Source organism: Chiloscyllium plagiosum, chromosome 29 (genome assembly GCF_004010195.1).
Source record: "Chiloscyllium plagiosum isolate BGI_BamShark_2017 chromosome 29, ASM401019v2, whole genome shotgun sequence".
Taxonomy (NCBI): Eukaryota; Metazoa; Chordata; class Chondrichthyes; order Orectolobiformes; family Hemiscylliidae; genus Chiloscyllium; species Chiloscyllium plagiosum.
This window is the reverse complement of record NC_057738.1, coordinates 32,769,823-32,789,615: the sequence shown is the minus strand read 5'-3', so window position 1 is coordinate 32,789,615 and position 19,793 is coordinate 32,769,823. Positions and strand designations below refer to the sequence as shown.

Here is a 19,793-nt window from a genome sequence, read left to right as displayed (position 1 = left end):
CTCTCTCTCTCTCTCTCCCTTTCCATGTGGAATCTTAGATAACCTCCTTCCCTGCCCACGATACTACCAATCTTGGTGTCATCTGCAAACTTAATAACCATGGAATATCTGGTCGGCATGGACGGGTTGGACCGAAGGGTCTGTTTCCATGCTGTACATCTCTCTGACTCTGGTTTGGATGATAATTTAGAAGACATTCTTTACAAACGTGGATCTGGGAACAAATTTCTGCAAATGCTGGAATCAGTACTGAAAATAATCACAGCGGGTCAGACGACATCTGTGGAGAGAGCAAGCTCATGTTTCAAATCTAGGATTACTCTGAGCTGAAGTGAAGTGTGGAGGAGACAGCATTTATGCTATAGTTTGTGGTGGGGGGAGTAGGTTTCGGGTGCTGGCGGACGTAGGGTATTGATAGTTCAGATTAAGCAGTCGGAATGTGAGAATGGCAGACCAATGATGCGCCTCCTGCCAGGTTTGAGAGTACAGTCCCACTTTGGGGGAGGAGAGAAAGGACATGATAACAAAATGTAACAGCTAAAAGAAAAGGAAGAATTGGGAGTTCACCATTTGAAGGTGTTTGAACTCCATATTAAATCCAGATCCAGTACTACTCCCTGTAGAACACTGCTACTCACAGAGCTCCAATCCAAAAAGCAACCCTCCACCACCACCCTCTGACTCCTACCATTGAGCCAAATTTTGTATCCAGTTGGCAAGCTCTCCCTGAACCCCATGTGTCTAACTTTACTAAATAGGCTACCACTTGGAATCTTATCAAAGGCTTTACTAAAGTCTGTGAAAACAGTAACAACCGCTCCGCTCACAAGAAGTTGTTTTTGGTTACTTCCTCAAGTGCAATCAAGTTTGAGAGCTGCAATTTCTCCCACACAAAGCCATGTTGACCTTCCTTTAGCAGTCCTTGCCTCTCCAAATGCAAGTTAATCCTATTTTTCAGAATCCCCTCCAACAACTTACCCACCAGGTAGCTGATGGTTAAAGAAACCTGTAGATTGAGAGAAGATCTTTACTCTCAGGGGTAAGGGCGTGGAATGCCCTGCCTGCAACAGTAGTGGACTCGCCAACATTAAGGGCATTTAAATGGTCATTAGATAAGCACATGGATGTTAATGGAATAATGTAGGTAGATGGGTTTCAAAGGTCAGTGCAACATCGAGGGCCGAAGGGTTTGTACTGTGCTGTAATGTTCTATATTCTTTGTTCTAAGAATCAATGGGCTGGTTAACTGGGCAGGAGTGTGGCAATGGAATTCAATCCAAAAAGGTGTTCTAATGTTTTTGAGGAGCATCCAAGAGCAGGCAAGGCATTACGCAGTAAATGAGAGGATTCAAAAAGGTAGAGAGGAGTAAGGAACCTTGTTGCATGTCTAAAGATTGATGAAGGCTGCAGGGCAGTTGGACACGAAGATACATAGGAAATGTTTGCTTTGTCTAAGGCATGGAACAGGGAAACCCAAGACCAAGGAAGTTATTCTGGACCTGTGTAAAATGGTGGGTTAGACGATAGCTAGAGTATTATGGACAGTTCAGCTCACTGCATTGCAGGAATTGTGTACAGTAATGGATAGGGTCAAGAGGTTCACAAGAATGGAGGATTATAACACTGGGGAAAGTTTGAATACTTGTTGGGGTTGTTCCCTTTAGAATTGGGGAAGCTGGAGGGAGATTTAACTGAGGCACACTTATGTGAGGATCTATATTGATTATCAGATCAATAACTGGGGAATGTGGCTTGAAAGTAATTGGCAGAAGGATTGTAGGCGAGTCAAAAGCTTGTCAACTTGTGATGGGGTTTGGGGAACTCACTGAAAGGAAAGTAGAGGCAGAAACCTTCATGATTTTGAAACACGAGTTGAACATTTGTTGAAGATTATGCTCAGAGGAGGAAAGTGAGGTCTTAAATTTCCATAAGAGGTTGGTTTTGCTGATGGGTGATAAATGCTGACCCAGTCTGTCATCACCCTGGAGAAGGTGCTGAGCTGCTGCCTTGAATCATTGCAGTCCTTGGGTGTCATGACACATTAGGTGTTAAGAAGGAAGTTCCAGGATTTTAAGGTAGAGAGGTTTTTTTAAGATATTAAAGACAAGAAGGGCATAAGGAAAAAGCCAGAATGTGGCATTGAGATAGGGGATCAGCACGGTCATGTTGAATGATGGAGTAGACGCGAAGGGCCAAATGACCTTCTCCTGGTTTCTATATTGACCTTGTGGCAATGAAGAAATTCATGATGAGGGTGGATATCTCTCTTAATTGACCAGCGTGTACTCAATGGGTTGAGTGACTGTCTTCTAAGATATCCTCCATTAGTTTCAATGTTTCACACTCCCATCCATAAAGCTGTGGGTCTGCCCAGTCATAAGATTTGGAATGTTCTAAGAATCTCCATGAAAGTGACTCTCCTCTCTCGAGTTTTCTTTGTTTTCACTTTGTGGTGAATGTGAATCCTCAGGGAAAAATAGGCAACTCTTCACAGCAACCTCAGTTCAGAAATGCCAACTGATTTTTAGAAAAAGTTGCTGAAACTAATTTCTGGACGGGTTAATTTGTAAATTTATGCAAACATTAATATTTGAAAGCCGCCCTGTGTTGTAGCTTGTGGTTGAGAAAAAAACCTGTTTGCCTATGTTTGTATGCAGATAGTTTCATTGGAAAAGGTATTTCTGTTGACTGGCCTGTAGTGTTGCTATTTCTGTGTTTCTGTTTGTGTTCGGTTTCCAGTGGGTGTGACAATATAGTGAAAGAATTGCGCAAAGTGTTGCAAGAAGATCAAGTTGTGGTCTTTTCTTTTGTTTGAACACTAATACGTGACTAATATTTGTGCATGTACCCACCCTGTCCAGCCCTTTAAGGTTTTTTTGTAAGTTTAAATGATAGGACTGTGCAGGTGAAACCATTCTGTAGCTCAAAGCCACAGTGTTGCCTCAATGTTCTCTATAGAAAAGTGCTGGAGAAACTCAGCAGGTCTGGCAGCATCTGCGGAGAGAGAACCACTTAGGATTTTGCCCCTTACAACTGGATTCATCAGAACAGTCACCTAGATGTTAGCTTGCTCTTTCCCCATGGATGCTGCCTGACCTGCTGTGAACCCCAGCATTTTTTTGTTTTCAGTTCAGCGTCCAATATCTGCAATAATTTGTTCTGAACCCACTTGTTTCACCTCTTCCCTTCTTGCTGTTTGGGACCAACTACATGTGGTCCCACCATATCAAGCGCATAGGCAGCAGGATAATCAAACTACTGGGAAGTGCTCACCAATAACTAGCACCTTTTAATTCAGGGTCAAAATCCGCTTTTAGCACAAGACTAGATTTGCTCAGCTTTCTTATGGATCCATCATCAAAACTGAAACCAAAGGGTGGCATGGTGGTTCAGTGATTAGCGCTGCTGCCTTGCAGCTCCATGGACCTGGGTTCGAACCCACCCTCTGGTGACTGTCTGTGTAGAGTTTGCACATTCTTTCAGTGTCTGCGTGGGTTTCTTCTGGGTCCTCGGGTTTCTTCCCACAGCCCAAACATGGGCATGTTACTTGGATTGGCCATACTAAATTGTCCACAGTGTCCAGGGATGTGCAGGCTAGGTAGATTAGCCGTGGGAAATGTGGGGTTGAGGGGAGGCGTGCAGGGTGTGGGTGGGATGCTCTTCAGAGGATCAGTGCTGAAGCAATGGGCTGAATGGCCTATTACTGCACTGAAGGGATTCTATACTGTGAACTGAGTGAGCAGTTGGCTACTTAAGTATTAATAGTGCTTTAATATTGCATTCATGATGGGTTGTGTATCAGAGTTTTAACGAGGTAACAACAATGACTGCAGATGCTGGAAACCAGATTCTGGATTAGTGGTGCTGGAAGAGCACAGCAGTTCAGGCAGCATCCAAGGAGCTTTGAAATCGACGTTTCGGGCAAAAGCCCTTCATCAGGAATAAAGGCAGTGAGCAACCCCATTAGTTCATTTCTCTCTGGTAGCAGTCTGTCTGATCCACCAAACGCTGGGCCTCTGCATAAGGCAGGTGCATTCCTAAAGCTGAAAGACAGAAATTCAACCCGTCAGGCTCCTTATTTTAAAAAAAAAACTCTTCCATGCTTCAGCAAAGAGGTGGGATGAGAGATCACTTACTGTTTTTAAGTATAGTTAAAAATCACAACACCAGATTATAGTCCAGGTTTAATTGGAAGCACATTAGCTTTCGGAGTGTCGCTCCTTCATGAGGTGGTTGTGGAGGCCACAATCACCTGATGAAGGAGCAGCGCTCCGAAAGCTAGTGTGCTTCCAATTAAACCTGTTGGACTATAACCTGGTGTTGTGATTTTTAACTTTGTACACCCCAGTCCAACACCAGCATCTCCAAATCATTTTTAAATATAAACATTTACAGGGATCTGCCTGAGTGTTGAGAGTTCTTGTTTGCCCAACCCAGCTCTTACTAAGAAAAGTATCAGCAACAGAATGGTGTGCAGTGTAGAGGACTAAATAAAATGGTGAAGGAATGACAAACTGCAAATTTATACCCGTCATTCCTGTAAGTTTCCAAACCAGTTTAGCAATGAGCTAACGTCTCCCGGCTGAGATTACCTGTCGGATCGTGTAGCCAACCCTTCAAGAGAAAATTGGGGTTAAGTCATTCTTGACTTGTTTAAAAGTGACATAGTGAATCATTCATTGCTTCCTGGTATAACTCTGCTTTTTCTCAATCTTGATGGCGTGCTATTATCTGTGTCATGGCTTTTTAACGTTTTCCCATGTCATAGCAATGTCATAGCCCCTGTTTGACTATAACGCACTTTAGGATACCGTATGGTTGTGAAAGGAGTTATGTCAAAATCTTCTCTTGTTAGAGAGAAGGTGGTTGAGAGGTGACTTAATTGAGACGTATAAGATAATCAGAGGGTTAGACAGGGTGGATGGTAAGAGCCTTTTTCCTCAGATGATGGTTAGCATGAGGGGACATGGTTTTAAATTGAGGGGTGATCGATATAGGACAGATGCCATAGGTAGTTTCTTTACTCAGGGTCGTAGGGGTGTGGAATGCACTGCCTGCAACAGTAGCAGACTCTCCAACTTTAAGGGCATTTTAAATGGTCATTGGATAGACATATTGAATAGAGTAGGTTAGATGGGCTTCAGATTGGTTTCCCAGGTTGGTGCAACATAGCGGGCCAAAGGGCCTGTACTATGCTGTAATGTTCTATGTTCTAAAGTTTCTCTGGTGTCTAAAGATATGCAGCACTGTGGGCACAAGGGCTTTTGCTAGCTCAACCCTGGTATGGCATGTGGCAGAAGATCACCAGGACCAACTACAATGTGGAGCAATGAGTTGTACATCTGTATGACTCTTAAGTTGGACAGTGAAGGGGGAAACTGTTCACTCTATACCCCAACTATATATTCGTCAGGCCTCACTATTTCAGCAGTGCATTGAGGACACCAGCTCGACAGATTTGTTGTTAGCCGGTCTCCAGTTGTTGGTGTTCCACTCTGTCTTGCTTGACTTCGTTCCAGCTGGTGCCCTGTCTGGCTTGGTTTTATCGTCGAGTAACAAGTTGTTGGCGATCACAGGTTGCAGATCTGTGAAGCTACCAACAGCCTCCAGTGGCACGTGATCAGAGCTGATTGATGGTAGGATGTCACCATCCTGGACCATGATGCTAATGGTCAAACCAATTCTGGCATCTTTTGGCAGCACAAGTTCACCAACTCTGAGGTCATAGATCAAGCTCATCCCATCAGCATGCACCCATTGCTAAGCCAACAGATGTCTCTGCTAGCTTAGCCATTTTCATTGGATGAATGATGACCCAAAGACTCTGCATGCAGAGAATTAGGCAACTTTCTCCCAGTTGACAGTGTCAACATCACCATATCTTGCTGGTGTCCTTGTAGAAGGCATGTGGACAGCCCAGGATCTCTTGACCAGTTTGAGTCTAAGTGCCTCCTACAAGGACACCAGCAAGATATATGGATAATAGATCCAGGTACCCCCCACTATCTGAAAGTAGAGAATTCATATGAAACCTTTTGTAAGGTGAAATGGCGTAAAGTGAAGAAGCATTAATTTAAATGGGAAAAATTTCGGTGTTTTAGTATAAGCGAAAATCCTCTTTGGATTTCTTTCGGTTAGCGAAAATAGGTATTAATGCAAATCTTTCGTAAAGCGGGGGATGCCAGTGCTGACACTGACAACTGGGAGACAGTTGTTGACCTCGGGAGTTTGCCTTTGTGGGAAGACTTTGAAATGGGCATGCAAAAATGCCAGGTTCAGCTGACCAGAGAAATCAAACTGGCAAATTGCTCACCACCGCAGCGGATGGAAATGCTAAAGCCAGCCTCCTGAGTCTCACCACGCTGTACCGTCAGGGCACCGACCAGATAGCAGGCTGCCACAGTCAAGCCAACATTTGTATTTTCTCCTCAGTTCTCATTGGTAAGGAGGTGATGACGGACCATGTGCGCGAACCCCCCCAGAGTTCACCTGATATATGTACACCAACGATGCTGTGAGGGAGGGAGGGAGCTGTAGGATTCTGACACTGTGACAGCAAAGGATTATACTTCCAATTAGGCTGGTGTACAGGTGGGTGGGGAACTTGTAGGTTTGAAAAGTGCTTTCGAAGGCTGTGTTCCCTCACTCTGAGGTTCCTCCACGGGTTCTACATACACCATCAGCATTAAATTCAGGTCAGGGATCATTGCTCATGGAAATCTGACCCTGCACCAAAACAAAGGAAGTGGGTCAAAGGATCTCTGGCGAGTTGCGGGCATCTTGTAGATGGCTCCCACTGCTGTCACTGTGTTTGTGCTGGAAGAGGTAAATACTCAGATTTCCAGCATCTGTAATTATTTGATTTTTATTTAGTTGTGGTCTTAAGGAATATTTGGTGACTCGGGGTGTTTCCCATATTCAGGAACTGAGAAAAATAATCATTGTATGGGCCATACAAGTTTACGTGAGGTACAAAAATTGTGTATGAAATACAGAAAAATCATTCCACTGCATCTCATCAATAATCAAAAGGCATTTTGTAATAACTGATGTTAACGTTGTTTTTGTGAGCGTTGCCCTGAAACTTTGAGGCAGCTGTGATTGTATTTCCAGAAGGGGACATTGCTGGTGATTAATTTGCTTAGACCTTGGGCCTGGTCTTCACGACACACTGCTTATGTATGTTGTCATTGTGGGCTTTACCCACAAGGGAGGTTGGCATTGGCAGCAGTAAGGACCAGAGCCAGATGAAGATGGCAGCTTCCCAGTTATGTGAAATACTTTTAAAATCTTATTAATTTCATCAAGTGGATTTAAATGTTTTGAAGACAACAGTCAAGTTTGCTTAACTGACAAATTGTACAGAGATGAACTGGCCTTCTATCGATTCTTTTATTCCTTTTTGGTTCATGGTTCAGACTTTCAGCATTACAACCTCTGATTCAGCTCGCTCTCTGGGCATGTTCCTTCACTCCTGAACTGGAGAGTACAAAGATCACTCAACACACCCCACTCATTCCCTGGTGTGGCTAATGGGGATATCTGGAATCTTATTTCAATGAGAGCAGCATTGAAATGTGAAGCATTTGGAATAATCTGGAACATTCTTAAAGCTTTAATAGCCAGTCAGTTGGAAGAGCTTCAAGTTTTTGTTTGTCCCTTTGCTGAAGCACATGATACTGTGCAAACATACGGCCAGCTCCATGGAGAAACAGGTGTTTGCTTTCCATGCAGAAAGTCATTCAGCATCATGCAACGAGACTGATGTGTGACCCTTTCCTTTCCTCAAGCAAAGATAAGGACCTTGTTTTTAACAATCCTACTCTCTCTCACCTTCAGGTATGTAGAGAAACATAAACCCTCCACCTTTCGATAAGGCAGAACTGGTTCTGGCCGAACCTTTCCTGGCTACCTCTTATATTCGAGTAGCCCTTGTGGTGTAGTGGTAGCGTCCCCACCTCTGAGCCAGGAGGTTTGGGTTCAAATCCCATATGCTCCAGAGGTGCACAATAATATTTCTGAACAGGTTGATTTGAAAATATCTGCTAAGGGAGTCAGAGTAGATAAGAATCACAATCTTGAGAAATATTTCTCTTATCTCTATCAGAAATGAGGCATTTCTTTGTTTTTAAACTGGCTGCATTATTCTAGTCTGTATTACATGGGAAAACCATCCTTTCAACACCTGTCTCGAGTTTGATCGCAATCTTATGTTTCAGAAAGATCATTTTTTTTCCAAACTCGAAATTCCAGCGGATACCTGCCTATCCTCTTCCTCGGAAGATGACACCACCTCTCCTCTTACCCCTGCCCCATCCCTTGCCCCCCAGGAATTAATCGATTCTAAGGTTTAAGAGTTTGAACATCGCAATCCCATTTTATCGATAGTTGCAGCAATGTTAACGCTAGTTGTCAAGAATCTGTATAACATATACCACATAATAAAGGCCCATGTATTCTGCAGGCCAAGATGTTATTTCTACAGCATCAGGACCCGGCAGAGTCCCAGCCACAGCACGCTCTGGGAATCACTGGGGAAGTTGAAGATTCTGATGGGCAATTCCCCAGTATCGGCAATCCCTCCTAAATATTGGACAACTCAAAGGGTTCAACTTCAATTCAGATAATAAGTACCCAGGGAAAAGCTGCACGATTATAGACAGAGTCTAACTCCTAATTATAGAATCCCTACGGTGCGGAAAGGGGCTTTCGACCCATCGAGTATGCACCGATGCTCCAAAGAGCATCCAACCCATTCTGTTTGTCTGTGTGTGTGTCTCTCTCTCTCTCGTACCTAGAGGAAAGCCACATATACATGGGGAGAATGTGCCAAATCCCCACAGACAGGGTTAACTACTAAACTGACCTGACAACTTCCCACACCAACAAACCACTCACCTCCCCACCAATATCTCCCCCCAATCCCCTTTACCCCATTGGGACCCATGACAAATCCTATAGAAGATCATTGTGGACCAGGAGTGTGGAAGAGCTTTCCCCTGGCCTCTCCCCTCCAATGCCCCTGCCCCTATAATCGGTTTTAGTGAAATGCCTTTACCCCACACCCAGCCAGGACTGAGTGCCTATTCACAATTGCTCTGAAAGGCTGCCCCTCCCCAGCACTGGGCTCTGTACCCATTGCTTCAGGCTGCTGCAACGTTCCAGTTCTCGCTAGTCAGTAGGTGTTGAGCATGACTGCAAGAAGCTTTATCTTTTTCTTCTCTATATCCAGAAGCGCTCTTAAACACCACTGGATGGCTTTTATTGCCATTGCCAAATCACTGATGACATGTTTTCACCTTTTAAGTACTGTTGGTAAACTGCCAGTGTTTTCCGATTGATTAAGTTACATAAAGTTTCTCGACTGAAAGAGGTCTTGTTTTTTGACTTTCCAATGTACTTTGAAAGATTGGAAAGGGTTGAGATATTTAGTATGAGAGCAAGGGGGGCTTATTGAAATGGCAACAATTAGGAGGTCAGGAACATTCCTATGGACACAGCAAAGGTCACCCAGTCCACATTTCATCTCATTCATGTACCAGAGACCGTGACCTGAGGTAATTTTAAGATCATGCCCCTTTTCTTCTGGACTCTGAAGGGGAATGTTTCTCTATCAAAATAAATTCCATTAATTATCTTACACGCCTCAATTATATCACTCCACTTCCTCTCCTACAGGAAGTAGAAGCCCATGTCTATGTAAACTGTCCTTCTTGTTTAGCCCTTTTAGCTCCAATATAGATCTGGAGAATCTACTCTGCACCCCTTCAAAACCCAAATGTTTAATGTCCAGCACCCAAAGCTGAATGCAATATTCCAGATGGGATCTAACTAGAGCTTTATGCAGCTACATTATATCCACTGACTCTTTTGTATTCCATTTGGAAGTAAAAGGAGTCTACAGATCTCGTCAGTTTCTCATTTCTTGCTATTCATAAAATACTTCTAAATCTTTTTTCATTCCTTCATGGGTTGAGGGCCTCACTGGCTAGGCCAGCATTTATTGTCCATCCATCTGGGCAGTTAGGGGTCACCCAACTGTAGTTGGTCTGGAGTCATGGAGGCCCAGACCAGGTGAGAATGGCGGTTTCCTTCCCTTAAGGACATTAATGAACCAGATGGGTTTGTCTGACAATTGGCAATGGAGTCAGTGTCATCATTAACCTCTTAATTCCAGATTTTTATTGAATTCAGTTTCCACCACCTGCCATGACTGGATTCAAAACCAGGTCCCTGGAACATTACATGGGTCTCTGGATTGATAGTCCAGCAATAATACCACTAGGCAATTGCCTCCCCTGTTGGATTCAATCTTGTGTTGGATTTGATCTACTGCAGTTCTTCCTACTTGATGTATTGTTTGCAATATTCTGTTCAACACTGGCCCCTGCACATTGTTAGTTCTGTCTCTTAATACTTCTATCCATTGAGCTGCGCTTAAAAGCTGATTCATCCTGTCCAAAACAGTCTTAAGTTAAATTTAAAATTCGTGACTTATTCCCCACTCCCACTGGTCTTTTATGGTTGCTGACTAATTCTGCCTGTTTATTCATCCCTAACTCTAATATGACCTATGCTCCTGGGTCAAGAATATACTGTCTCAGCAAACCCAATACACAGAATTTCCTATTGTCTGGGCATGTACTTTTTTCCTTCCTCCAGTTTGTGGTGGGAATGGAGGACATACTTGATATAGTTCCTGGGACTAAAGAGATCAAAGATTCTAGAGAAAAAGTGGGAACAGGGGACTGAGTTGGGTCATCAGCTATGTTACTATTGAATGGCACAGCAGACCTGAAGGGCTGAATGGCCTGTTTTTCTTATTTTCCATGTTTCTATGATATAAAGTTCGTCTGTTTGGCGTGCTTGTTTGGATATAAATTTGTAGCAAGTTTCTTTTGATTTTTATTGCTCGCAACCCCAGCAAAAGACAGATATTTAGTGCCTCTAGTTTCCTGATCTTCAAAGGTAATGAGCTGCATGAAGATATCATTTCCTGAGCATATGTGGTTTTGCAGTAACACCTGCAAGTGACTCATGCACATGTCTTTGAATGTGCTTTGAGTGGGCAATGTATTCCTGAAGAGAAATCCCACTGAGGAAACCGATACTATAATCGACCAATGTGAAATGCAAAATAGCAGAGAGAGGAGTCCTATAGGGAGGAGCTAGTTGAGTTATACCTCTGGAATGATTGAAGGCAGAGAGTGGAACCCAAGCAGGATAGCAGTGAGTGGATCATAGACAAACCCAGAATAAGGAAAATCAAGAGAGTTGGAGGAACATGGAGAGAAGCCCTAATTAAGATGAGCTATTGTGTTAACTGTCAATTCAGAAAGGAAGTAGGAGATCAGCTAACATTGATTGGGATTTAGTTTTGGTCCTGTACTGTTTTGAAATGCTTCCTTATTTTAATAATAATAAATCATTGCTCTTCATTTGTGATCGGAATGGATCTTCAATAAGCCTGGATTTGAATCTTTTCTTTATCTTCCTCATTTTAGTTTTGGAAAGGTGGGAATGAAGTCAAACTTTGTTTTTTCTGTCATAAATCGGTGATGTAATGCTACAGTTTTGAAATGTAAATAGAAGTAATTAATTATTAAATTGCCGATGGAATTGAGCACTTATCTGTTTATTTTTAGATTTGAGAACCGTTCATTGCTGATGTTGACCCCAAACACTTCAAACTCCCAAGGTGTTAAAAGATGTGATAAAGCATTACAATGCATGATTTTCTAATAGATGTGAGTGACCCTCCATCAACTCCACAGAGAGTCAGTTGGACCCTCCATGCATTCATGGAGCTGTTGTTTAATTTTCTAATGAAGGTGAAGGAGTGATGACTATATTCAAAATGTCCTGTCCCACTAAAACTTTATTACAATTACTTGTTTTCATGTTAAATTTGCATTCAGAATCCAGTTTAAATTATTATGATTTTCGGGAGCTCTGTCAATGGTTATGAGATATTTTGAGATATTTTCGTGACTGCAATGGCAAAACTACTGACTAAGCATGAAACCTTACTTGGGAGGCCCTTCCTAGCTCGTGGTGGAGGATAAATGTGCATGTCGTGAAATTCTAGAGAGGTCTCCCAATATCGACAGGTGACAAGTGTAGCAGAGAGCTGCATGTGGATGCTCCATTATGATGTCTCTCAGGTCAAAACTCCTTTTAAGAGATGTGCTTATGATAACATCACTATCATGGCACCACCAGATGTATAACGATTTCAGTCTCTATCTTACCCCTGGTCACTTGAAGCATGACACACTACTGGAAGTATGCTGCACTGTGTAGATCATCAGCTTAATGCTAGCCCAACCACTCATGGGCCTGTGGAATGTACTTTGTATATAAAAGTGAGCAGTAATAAACACCTGTTGGAATCTTCAATATTGCATGATCCACACCCTGTCCCTTACATTGTGCTCGATAATATAAGCACTAGAAGTGCACACTTTAGGTGGATTACCCTACTGGAGGCAACAATTACATCATACTGCTCTCAACTGAACCCTGCTTAAAAATGTTCGATTCTGGATGATTGGTCAGGACGGGGCTTGATGCAAACGTCTAATGGACTGACCTACAAAAACTTAATCCAGTATGAAGAGAATCCACTTCGACCTCAACCAAGGAGCTTCCACCATCAGTGCAACTTCAGGTCACTAAGAGCATTCAGGATAAGTGGTTAGATTAGACTGGGAGTGTGTGGGGGCGCCGGCTGCGAATAAGTCGTAAAGTTACGTCTGCTCTATTCAGTGACTTCCATTGAAGAGGAAATCTGTTACTCAACATTATACAGAACCATAAACGCTGGGCAGGTTCTAGCTTTGATTCCTGGTCTGTCCTGATTGCCAGTGGGGTGACTGGTCTCTAGTTTGATGCATTCACTTGGTACATTAACACAGGCTCTCAAAGGACCTGGGAAACCAGAGTTAACCACATCCAGTTAAAGGGCCTCTTGTGGCTTCACTTGGTTTAATAAGATGGTGGAAACACCTTATCACGTACATGAAAACGTTGAAGGCGGTAAACATAATTTCTGTTGCCCTGGAAACCGTTCCAACTTCCTGGAATATTTTGAATTCTTTTTTTTTTTGTTGCACTTCCACATTTTTAATTTTCTCGGTATGGTTTTTCATCTAAACAGGAAAGGGCGTTTGCTCAGTTTTCTCCAAGTTTTGTTTAGCATTTGCAAACTAATAATTTTCTCTTTTCGTATCCCACAGCAATAGATCTGTCACTGGGAGAAAATTATTTAATTGGCTATTGAAGCAAAAAAGGGAGTTTGAACTCTGTTTCATTGAGAGATTCAAATTCGGGCTGTGGTGAATGAATGTAAAATTGGGCACCCTCCCTTCTAATGCTAATTCTGTAGCTTCCTCGAAGCGATGCCTTTGGTTCATTTTAAGTCGTTCAAATGGAATTATGTTCTCAAAAAATTGGATTCGTAATGTTTTTGGTTTCAACAGAGCAGCCAGTTATTTTCACAAACATTTTTTCAACTTGACTCAACAATAGCCCTATCACTCTGTCAGAATATCTTGGGTTTAATGCCAGCAATTAGAGCACCCAAACTAAGCCGATCCTTTCAATGCATGATGAAGGGAGTGAGAGAAGCCAACTTTCACATGAGACGTGAAGCCAAAAGTCCCATCTGTCAAATGTATATTAAAGATCCATGGTAATTATCACTAAAAGGGCAGCAAATCCTGCAGATGTCCTGCCCCCCTCCACTTCTATCCTTAAATTACTGAAATGTATTATTGAGCCATCCATTTTGCTGATGGTTTCCCCTTCCTACTCTGTGATCAAAACTGGCTGCTGCCAATTAAACAGCAAATTTGTTTCAAAAGTATTTGAACTTTGGAAGTGTTTTGGAGTCCCTTGAGGTCAGGGAAGATAAAAGTGCCATTTAAGTGCCCACTACTTGATCTCTGCCATCATTTTCTTGCAACCAGATCCCATTCTGCCACCCCCCCCCCCTCCCCATTTTCTTTTATATTTTCATGGGATGTGCTGGCAAGGCTAGTACTTGTCCATCCCCTTTCATTGAGTGCCTTGTTCAGCCATTTCAGAGAACAGTCGAGAGTTAACCACATTGTGGATCTGAACAGGTATGGACTCCTTCCTTAAGGGATATTAGTGATCCAGATGATGATTTTGTAACAATCAGTAGTTGATCATCTATATGTTTCTGGGTGCCACGCTACCAGAGGGTGTGGAGGCTTTGGGGAGGGTACATATACGAGTTACCATGATGTTATTGGTTAGAAGGGTATTAACTATGAGAAGAGATTGGACAAACTTGGTTTGTTTTTACTTGAATGTCGAAGGATGTGGGGCAGCCTGATAAGGGTTCTCAAGATTGAGAGGCATAAATAGTTGGAGTCTTTTTTTCGCCACAGGGTAGAGATGTCATTTACCAGTGGGTTAAAATTAAAAAGAGGTAAATTTAAAGGAGATGTGAGAGGCAGTTTTTTAACCAGAAGGTGGTAAGTGTCTTGAATGTGCTGTCAGAGGAGATGGAGCTGGATACAGTAGCAACATTTAAGAGACATCTTGACCGAAATGTGAATAGGCAGGAAATAAGGGCAAATGGACCACGTAGAGGGAAAAGGTTTTTACTTCAGAAAGGCATCATGTGTCAGCACAGACTCATTGGGCTGAAGGGCCTGTTCCTGTTCTTTGTTATCATTACTGAGTCTTTCAATTCCAGATTTCTGTTTCTAATGAATACAATTGAATTTAAATTCCACCAGCTGCGAGTGGTGGTGATTTGAAGCTTTGACCCTGGAGCCTGTGGCAACAGATTACTTAAAGAGAAATTACTTTAACGCACACTGTCCATCAACTCCATTCACAGCTTCAGTTTTCTCCTCCATTCTCCCAGTGAGACCTGTTGCTGTTTCGAAGAGATTCTGAATACCCGAATGCTGTGGTTGGGAGTTTTGACTTCAGGAGCAGGTCCTACACAGGATGTAGTGCCAGACTAGTTTTTCCTGAGTTTTATCATGATCAGAGCTCCGCAATAGTGCCAAATGTGCAATGTTGTTTAAGTTTGGGCTGCATTGTCCTTGACTTCAATGCTCTATAACTCAACATCAATCAGCTTCCAGTCACTTACAGCGAGTTAGCCTCAATTTAATTTTGTTGACATGATTGCATTTTCATATTTCCCATGGATTTGGAGTCTGATTTTGATTAGATTCCCTACAGTATGGAAACAGGCCCAACAAGTCCATACCGACCCTACCAAGAGTAACCCACCCAGACCCATTCCCCTACATTCACCCCTGACTAATGCACCTAACACTATGGGCAATTTAGCACGGCCAATTCACCTAACCTGCACATTTTTGGATTGTGGGAGTAAAGAGGAGCACCTGAGGAAACTCGCGCAGACACTGGGAGAATGTGCAAACTCCACACAGACAGTTGCCCGAGGCAGGAATTGAACTCTGGTCTCTGGTGCTGTGAGGCAGCAGTGCTAACCACTGAGCCACCGTGCCACTCCATTTTTCTTCTGTTGACTTTATCGTTGCATTGTACGTGCATCTTGAACATTGCCGTAGGTACAGAAGTCTCTTCTAATGCAAGTGGATAATGTGAAATGTGTTTTCAGTTCCAAGTGGCTTTTGCTTAACAACCTGTAATTTCTTCTCTCTCTCTTGTAGATCTGGCCACATACTTGAGCAATCCATTGTCTATAGTGTTCTCCATTGTCGGCATGTTCGCATCCCATTCAGTAGGAAATCTAAGCATCTTTTTCTGTGCTGAACTCACACCCACTGTGATCAGGTAAGGCTGTGGTAGAACAGACATTGCAATTTAATGTTTTATTTGAAGTATGAGTATTCTGATTGTGAATGGAATATACACACAGCTCACTTCGTTGTGTTAGGATGTGTGGGGGTTTTTGGATTGAGAATAAAAGGGGCAAGACTTTTTTTTTAAGTGTTCTGGATGTAAATTCTTTAATTTCATTATGCTCCTCTTTTTGTTAACTTGCTCCAGATGCAATTTGAAATCCTGCCCAAATTGAAGAGGTAGTTTCCAATCCTAGCCAGTTGTATATAAATAAAATTGTACTAGTCACATTATAGTTGCTCATAGACAGAAATCTACAGTCCAGAATTGTCCCAGTTTTGCATTAAAAGTTTTATTTCATGAAATAATTATTGTGGGAGTGTGAAGAAGACAGATTGGTACACTCTGTGACCTCTTGTAATATTAAGGTCCAAGCCCATATCAGACTAATGTAGGGCTGGCTATAGATTGCTGGCTTTGTTACCCAGTTTTGCTCTGTCAGAGTCATAGAGTTATAGCACAGAAACAGACCCTTTTGGTTCAACTCATCCATGTCAATCAGGTATCCCAAACTGAGCTAGTCCCATTTGCCAGCATTTGGCCCAAATCCCTCTAAACCCTTCCTATCCAGATGCCTTTTAAACGTTGCAGTTGTACCAGCCTTCATCACTTCCTCTGGCAGCTCATTCCACGCATGCATCACCCTATTGTCTAACTGGATATTGTGCAAAGCAGCAAAGATCCTTTATCTCTGCAATCTTTCATCTCTCTGCTCAAAAACTAAAATGTGTTGCGTGAGATATTGGATTGTTTGCACTACCCTGTTGAGTGTGTGTCTCTGAATACAATACCGTGGTAGTGTACAACTCTGCAGGGGGGCTCATTGCTGGAGAGGTGGTGGCTCAAAAATCTGGAATAATGTTGACCGTGGAACAATAAAAATTCATCTGGTTCATTAATATCAATTAGGGAAGGAAATCTGCCATCCTTACCAGGTCTGGTCTGTATGTGACTCCAGACCCGCAGCAATTTGGTGATACTTAACTGTCCTCCTGGGTAATTAAGGATGGACAATAAATGGAGTGCCACGTTCCATGGATGAGTAACTGGGGCAGAAAACAAAATCTGCTTGACCCATTAATCTTGGAGCCTGAAAGTTTTGGGTTGAAGCCCTGTTCCAGGAGTTGAACGCTGGCATTTACAGGTGTGGTATTAAATCCACATGAAGTCTACTTCAGGTGGACATGAAAAAAACTCTAGAGCATGTTTGACTCATTTGATGTTTCTGAGATGTTTTGACAAAGTGAATTTTGCATTTGCCTGCATCTACCCTTAGACAATTTCCCAAAGTGACTTTCAGAGAAAATGAATGAGTTCTTTTTGATTCTCTTTTCAATTCTTTGGTTTTTATTGTTGGCTTCAATGAAAATATTTGTGGTGTTCTTAAGTTTTAATGTCTTGTTATCACATCTGTGCCTCAACCCATGTTGTCTGTGTTCTTCTGAGCTGCTGCTCCCAACAAAACTGATTTGATTTATTATTGTTACATGTACCTAGGTACAGTGACAAGTTTCTTTTGTGTGCGCAATACAGACAGATTATACCATACAAAGCGCATTAGGGTAATAGAACTGAACGAGGGATACAATGTTACAGCTGCAGAGAAGGAGTGCAACGAATGAGATCAATATTAAATTTAAACATTTCAAAGATGCTGCATAATAAGGTTGGACTTTAAAGCAGAGCAAGATTTATAGTAGATTTATGTAGATTTGTAACACAATCTGGAATAAGAGACGTGGCAGGAAATGATCAACAAGTAAAATCTGAAAATATTTTTTACAAATTGGCACAGAATGAAGAAAGTGTGTGACAGACTGTGAGGTTGACAGATGTAGACAAACCCAGAGAAATAGTAGTATGAGGGGAACACCGTCTACTGATCCAAAGAAGCAACGAAATGAACACGCGCCCAGAGATGAATTATTTCTCATACCACGGACTATATTTGATTTGCCTTTACCCTGTACATTCTAGGTGGGATAGGGAAACACTTTGGATCGGGTGCCCAATCTGTTCTTTTTCTTCCCATTCATTCTCGAGCTATTCCTAATAATACGGAGGGGTTGCGGGTACTAGAATTGGCAGACCGTCTGTCATATTTATACAAATAATTAATTATTGCAGGAAATGAAGGCAAAAGGACAGACAGAAAGCCATGCAAGCATGACTCCCTGATTATGACAAATGCACACAGAAAGGAAGACAGAGGATGACTGACAGATCTACAGACAATGGAGACACAGTGAAGCACTTGGCCAGGGTGATTAGCATTTGAGTCAAACAGACTAGGGTGCGTGAGGAGAGGAAACCTATTGTGTTCACTTGAGATTGGTGGATATCCGCTGTTTAGAGGAGCAAAAAGTCGCCTTTTTGTTTGTAAGCAGAGCTTTGGATGATAAGTCAGTATAAACATGAAATAGCAGAATGCATTTGGATTATTGAGTCTGTTAAGTGTTGAGTTTGTACTTGCAATTTCTTAACTTTTGAAGAAAAGCATAACGATTGCATGAAATTGCAAAAATTTAAATCTCTAAGGTAAACCTCTCTTGAAACTATCATTATTTTGTGCGCAATTTAGTGATCAATCAGTAGTGCTGTCATAGGAGTCTGATCATCAAAATCCATTTTGTAGCTTCATGCAGTGCAGAGAAGGTCTTGTTGGCCCAGTCCAATGTGTTGTAAACAATGATAGGTGCAGGGAGAAATATCCTGGTCTAAATGGCCGCATTTAGAATACTGTGTACAGTTCTGGTCGTCACATTATCAAAAGGATGTGGATGCTTTAGAGAGGGTGCAGAGAAGGTTACGAGGATGTTGCCTGGTATGGAAGGTGCTAGCTATGAAGAGAGGTTGAGTAGGTTAGGTTTATTTTCATTACAAAAAAGGGGATTGAGGGGAGATCTGATTGAGGTTTATAAAATCATGAAGGGTATAGACAGGGTGGATAAAGACCAGCATTTTCCCCAGGGTGAAGGATTCAATAACGAGAGGACATGCTTTCAAGGTGAGAGGTGGAAAGTTTAAGGGGGATACACACGGCAATACTTCACACAGAGGGTGGTGGGCATCTGGAACGCGTTGCCAGCAGAGGTGGTAGAGGCAGGCAAGGTAGATTCATTTAAGATGCATCTGGATAAATGCATGAGTAGGTGGGGAGTAGAGGGATACAGATGCTTAGGAATTGACCGACTGGTTTAGAGAGTACATTTGGATCGGCTCAGGCTTGGAGGGCCGAAGGACCTGTTCCTGGGCTGTAAATTTTCTTTGTTCTTTGTCATTAGGGAACACAATTTACTGATCCAAAGAAGCAACAAAATAAACAAGTGCCCACAGAAGAACTATTTCTGGGCTGTATTTGACCTGTCTTCACCCTGTATGTTTTAAGTGGGATGGGGGAACACTTTGGGCACCCGGTCTGTTCTTTTACTCCCCCATCCCCAAGCTGCTGCTAATGAGACAGAGTGGTTGGGGGTGCTAGAATCGGCAGCCTGTCTGCCATATTTCGACCAATAATGAATCTTTAATGACCTGCTTTGATGGTTCCCATGCTACAATATGGTTAGTGCGGGAAGGTGGTCTGGAGCGGGCAGTCTGTTTAGTTTTGCAAAACTTGTTCAAGTGCAAACAGGAGGGAGGGAGAGCTTGGGGTCTGTCATCAAGCTCTCCCTGTCTAGTTCCCCTCGCTGATATGGGTCTAGGGATCTAATGGTCCACCTTGGCACTGGTTGGAGGTCCAGCACCCAGCTCTTGTCTGATGCCACATTTGGTGCTGCCTTAGCAGCTGTAGATGGTAGGACCACCTCCCTCTTGAGGGGATGTTGGTCCCACTCTGCACCCAGCTGGACTGCACAAGGTGCTTATGGCTGTGGGGTAGGCTTCCTATTGGTCTTTGGCCTATCGGAGAGACTTCC

The 19,793-nt window shown here is 42.6% G+C and overlaps 1 protein-coding gene across 1 annotated transcript in view; it reads left to right on the top strand.

The window, feature by feature from the left end:
• LOC122564500 (solute carrier family 22 member 23) overlaps positions 1 to 19,793 on the top strand; it is a 108,917-nt gene that overhangs the window by 74,289 nt on the left and 14,835 nt on the right. Inside the window, exon 8 of the mRNA XM_043719476.1 lies at positions 15,687 to 15,810. Within this exon, the coding sequence (XP_043575411.1) occupies positions 15,687 to 15,810 (124 nt within the window). The remainder of the gene's footprint in view (positions 1 to 15,686; positions 15,811 to 19,793) is intronic.